Source organism: Solanum tuberosum, unplaced genomic scaffold (genome assembly GCF_000226075.1).
Source record: "Solanum tuberosum cultivar DM 1-3 516 R44 unplaced genomic scaffold, SolTub_3.0 scf00157, whole genome shotgun sequence".
NCBI classification, from domain to species: Eukaryota; Viridiplantae; Streptophyta; class Magnoliopsida; order Solanales; family Solanaceae; genus Solanum; species Solanum tuberosum.
Window position 1 is genome coordinate 1,329,729 of NW_006239084.1, and position 5,021 is coordinate 1,334,749.

Genomic DNA, 5,021 nt, shown 5'->3' on the forward strand with positions numbered 1-5,021 from the left:
CCACATAAGCTTGGTCAATGGTCAGAGGTGTTTAAAATGTTGTGTTTCATTGAGTTTAAGGGTTCACTTGACAAAGTCATAAATAAAAGGGTTCACTTTACAATCCGATACAAGTATAAGGACCTATGAGACCATAAATGAGTAATCGCACAGTGCAAAGCGCGATCAAATTTACTAGTTATAAAAATATACCCCTATATGTAAGCTCTCACTTATTTTATTTTTTTCTCATAGTCCCCATTCCGGGATTATGTTTAATTCATACTCAAACTGAGGGACTATTTTTGCGAATTTGACAGTTCCCTTTTCAGTTGAATACTAAAACCCTACTCCCAATTGACAGCCACTGTGAAGTTGAAGGGAAGAAACAATGGAGTTAAACCTTAACAAGAAGAAAAAGCAAAAGACTGAGAACAGCTCAACCGGCAATTCTGAGGTTTTCGCTTCTTGCTCTTTCGAAAGTCTCGGTCTTCACACTACCTTATGCGAACAGCTCAAAGGTTTTCTCTTACAAAACCTGCAATTTTTCTAATAATTTCATGTCAAGTTTGAGAAGAAAAGATCTTAACTAGTTTAGGATTTAATTTTAATGTAAATTTGATAACAGAGAGGCTTGGATTCGAGGCTCCAACTCTTGTTCAAGCTCAAGCAATTCCTGTTATACTCTCTGGTCGACATGTGTAATTTCTCTACCCTTTGATGATATGTATTCATGTTCGATTTCAAGTTTTGTATTTGTTAATATCTGAATTGATTTTTTGGATTATTGTTAATGAATGGTGATAGGCTAGTGAATGCGGCTACCGGAACGGGGAAAACTGTGGCTTATTTGGCTCCAGTTATTCATCAGTTGCAGAAGTGTGATCCCAGGATTCAGCGGTCTGATGGTACTTTTGGTACGTGACATATTTGCTTGCTATCAGTTTCCTTAGATTTTTTATGTTTCAGAATCCCTGTTGAGGAAAGGCTTCTATCTAATAATGTACTCTCCATGGTTGTTACCTGAAGTATAATCATCTCGTGGTATTTTTCTATAACTGAAAGTGTTCCCGACAAGTCACCAGAGATATAATTCCAATTATGAGGTTAAAAAGACAAATAAAAACTAGTTCTTTATCGAATTTGAAAATGAAAATATGGTTGTCGATTGTCATTATTAGAATAGCTGTGATGGTATTTAGGCTAAAGGAAGTGTTTGTCTTGATAATAGGTGTAAGAAAATCAGCTACTTAGGTTTTATTTCTCTTGGGTGATTTAATTCGGGTAACTGATATATTTGGGATAGCGTTGGTTCTTGTGCCAACGCATGAATTATGCATGCAGGTATATGAGATCTTGCAAAAGTTGTTGCATCGTTTTCACTGGATTGTTCCTGGATATATTATGGGAGGGGAAAGCAGGAACAAAGAGAAAGCTAGATTGCGAAAAGGTAGGTGCATTTTGTTCCCTTTTATTTCTTGTCCTTGTAAATGAAAGTAGGTTCTGTTTTTCTACTGAATGTCTCCTTGTCTGTTGCTAACTTGCTAGTGCTAGGGCACTACAGCTTTTCAGCCTCCTGTTGGTCCCTTCATTCCCTCAGCCTTACACGAACTTATAAGAGAACATAAGATGGATTAGTGGTGTATTTTCAGAAGGGATTTTATTTGCCTTAGCTTTTGGACAGCTAACAACTAAGCCACTAAATAATACAACTAATAGAATAAAGTTGGTCACTTTGTCCAAATTAGATTCTATACATATGTTAGATTTGGTAATGGTGGGTTTCTCCACATTTTCAATGTTTTGTATAGCGTTGGTAGTACATTGCATTCTTACCTCTGCTCTTGAGATGCAAAATGCTGGTTGTTTTGGTTCATCGGAGTTACTTTTATAAATTAAAAGGCAGATTGCTTGCTAAAGTAGCAAGCTATTTTATGTTGTGTATGTTCTAGCCATTTTCTAAATATGCTGAAAATGGTGCTAAGATTTCCTTTTTGATCAGTGCCAGATTGCACACCTTTTATTCTTTTTGAGATGTATATTTTGTATATCAATTGCATAAGGGTTTCAGATGGATTTACAATGGTCCTAAACTGCTTTAGTCATCTCTTTTAAGTTTTAGGTTGGATATTTAAATTCTTTCATATGGTACTTGGTAGTGCCAAATTTTACAATTCTATTTTCTCACTTGTAAGTCTAGTGAGCTACTCTCTTGGATCTAGGGCCACCCTTCATCCTATGAGTTACTTCCTCTGCTCCGAGCCAAATGCTATCTACTCTTGCTGCTCTATGCTCTCTACATCAAATACTTAGCCTGTCGAGCCACTATGTTTCTTCCACCTCACATTTTAGCTTGTTTGCCGCTTTAGGCACCTCAAAAACTAATTGAGTATACAAAAGATGGGATGGAAAATAGAAAAAGTTTCAGCTCACTTGTAAACCGTAGGTTAGGTTGCATGTAAAGGCACTCACGGATGTTAGATATATGCAATGTACTACAATTGTTTAGGAATTTTGAAGTTGGTTTATAATGGTTCAAGCATGACATTCAGTTTTGGATTGAACATTCAGAAGCACCCCATGGTTCTCTCTTCTCCTTACTATGCTCTCCCATCTTCCTTTCTATCATGGTTTTATGGTAGCTTTCTTTGTTGTTTCGAACGGGTCTTGTTCAAAACAAATTGCGTGTATTTCACTCTAAAACTGATATTTTGGAAGCACAAGTGGCTTGATGAATGCGACTTCGATGCATTTGATGCCTCTCAGGAATTTTTTTAGCAAATAAACCACAGGGGAGATGGAATTTGCTGGTGTACAGACTATGACTCATGAAGGTCAAAGATGTGAAAAACATGTCCTTTATTTCCTTACCCCTAAATCTTTAACAAAAGGAATGGGAGTGGTGGATGACTAGTCATTATTAGCACCCCCACAAAGCTTCTGATTCCAGAAATTTCAGTGTTACTGCACTCAGAAGCTACACTTGGGATTGTATCATGTATAGTCTCCAGGTTAATTTGGAAAAGAGTGGAATAGTCCAATCCAAGTCCACTATAAATCCATTTGAAAACAGTTTTACAAGGTATTTGGGGCAGCATGTATCTCAAGCATTCCTTTTTGTGAACTGGTGGTTTTAATTATCTGACCCTTATATATAGATGTATTTTCTCTATCCTAGTTCTTTTACTTTTGTTCCATACAGCCTATGCTATTCTCTTTTGCTTTTGTGGATCGAACAGTCTCATTCATCTCCTTCCTCATGCAAGTCACTTGAACTTTTCTGTTGTGTGCCTTTGGTGGTCTTGCTGTATGATGTTTAATATTGATCAGAGTTGTCTGTCTTAATACTCCTGGAGAGTTTTCCTCTTCTGTGTTTGGAAGCATTTCAAATGCCTCATCATAGTGCTCATTCTAGGTATATCTATTCTTGTTGCAACTCCTGGACGTCTTTTGGATCACCTAAAAAACACATCATCATTCTCGTACACAAACCTGCGCTGGATAATTTTTGATGAAGCAGACAGGTATATTTATGTTTTATCTCTCAATGGACATGCTCTTTGACTAAATTCATGTCTTAACCCCTCAATTTGCATATATGCTTTATAGAATTCTGGAGCTTGGATATGGTAAAGAGATTGAAGACATACTTAATATTCTGGGCTCAAAACAACAAAAATCTGTTGGCAAGGGTAACACAACTTCACAGATTTCTGAGGTTCAGAGGCAAAATGTGTTGTTATCTGCTACATTAAATGAGAAAGTAAATCATCTCGCGGAAATTAGTTTAGATAACCCAGTGATGGTTGGGCTTGACAAGAAAATAGAGCTACAATTAACTCATCAAGACTCCAAACCAATGGAATTTAATGGGAATGATATATTAGAAAAAGATGGCAAACCACTGAGCTCTTCAACTGAAGAATATAAACTTCCAGCTCAGTTACTTCAGAGATATATTAAAGGTATGATTAGGAAGTATACATTCACGAATTACTAAAAAAACTATTTATTCACGTATCACCCTGATCACTTGCTGTATGATCATAATATTCTTATGGTATCTTATTTGCAGTCCCCTGTGGTTCACGGCTTGTAGTGCTTCTTGCAATTCTAAAACATCTGTTTGAGAAGGAACCTTCCCAGAAGGTAAAGCAATTCTGCCAAACAAGCAATTTTGATTTGTAAAAATGGTAGATTAATCGTTCACTGCCATCAAGCTTTTTATCATCAGAAGTTGAGCATATTACCAATGTACATTGTTACACGGTACAGGTTGTGGTGTTCTTTTCAACATGTGATGCTGTAGATTTTCATTATTCATTGGTGAGTGGATTTCAGTGGCTCTCTCGTCAGCAATCAGATACAGATGTCAAACAACTGTTTCTGAAATGCAACACACTTCGGTTACATGGGAATATGAATCACGAAGACAGAAGAACTACATTCCATGCTTTTAAAACAGAAAAATCAGCACTTCTGCTATCCACTGATGTTGCTGCTAGGGGCTTGGACTTTCCAAAAGTTAGGTGTATTATACAGTATGATCCTCCAGGAGAGGCAACTGAATATGTGCATCGGTAAACTCTCTCTCTGCCCTCCCCATTTGAAATTTTTGATTCAAAAAATATTGGTCAGTAAATCGTGTTCAGTCCCGAATTTTTTTCTCTATACTTTTACTTAAATGGTGACAGTTTGTTTCCTTCATGTTGTGGTTGCACATATTTCTTCCACCCTCTTCCCCAGGGACCCTAAATTTCCAAGTTCCATCAAGGAGATCAAATTTCCATGAGCCAGAAGCACTACTAAGGGTGTGCTTGGTATGGAAGAAAATATTTTTAGAAAATGTTTTTCAATTTTCCCATGTTTGGTTGGTTGGAAAATATTTTGTCTAGGAAAACAAGTTCCTTAAAAATGAGAAAATGACTTCCTTAAGCAAAGTAGGGAAAACAAGTTACATAAGTGACATTGCAAGTTCATTATCTCTTCTTCATCCACACAACACCTCCACGCCCTCCCCATGACCATCCCAACCCCGCCCC

At 37.0% G+C, this 5,021-nt stretch overlaps 1 protein-coding gene across 2 annotated transcripts in view; it reads left to right on the forward strand.

Annotated features, from left to right (window-relative positions):
* The first annotated feature begins 248 nt into the window (after positions 1–248).
* The window catches only part of LOC102593698 (DEAD-box ATP-dependent RNA helicase 17), a 7,537-nt gene continuing 2,764 nt past the window's right edge, over positions 249–5,021 (forward strand). Inside the window, exons 1-8 of one of the 2 annotated variants that reach the window (XM_006353726.2) lie at positions 249–500; positions 608–680; positions 787–896; positions 1,286–1,429; positions 3,395–3,503; positions 3,589–3,944; positions 4,055–4,128; positions 4,255–4,559. In XM_006353726.2, coding sequence (XP_006353788.1) covers positions 371–500; positions 608–680; positions 787–896; positions 1,286–1,429; positions 3,395–3,503; positions 3,589–3,944; positions 4,055–4,128; positions 4,255–4,559 — 1,301 coding nt within the window. In that variant the 5' untranslated portion in view covers positions 249–370. Of the gene's footprint in view, positions 501–602; positions 681–786; positions 897–1,285; positions 1,430–3,394; positions 3,504–3,588; positions 3,945–4,054; positions 4,129–4,254; positions 4,560–5,021 lie in introns of those variants that run through there. The other variant, XM_015311470.1, reaches the window with a different exon arrangement.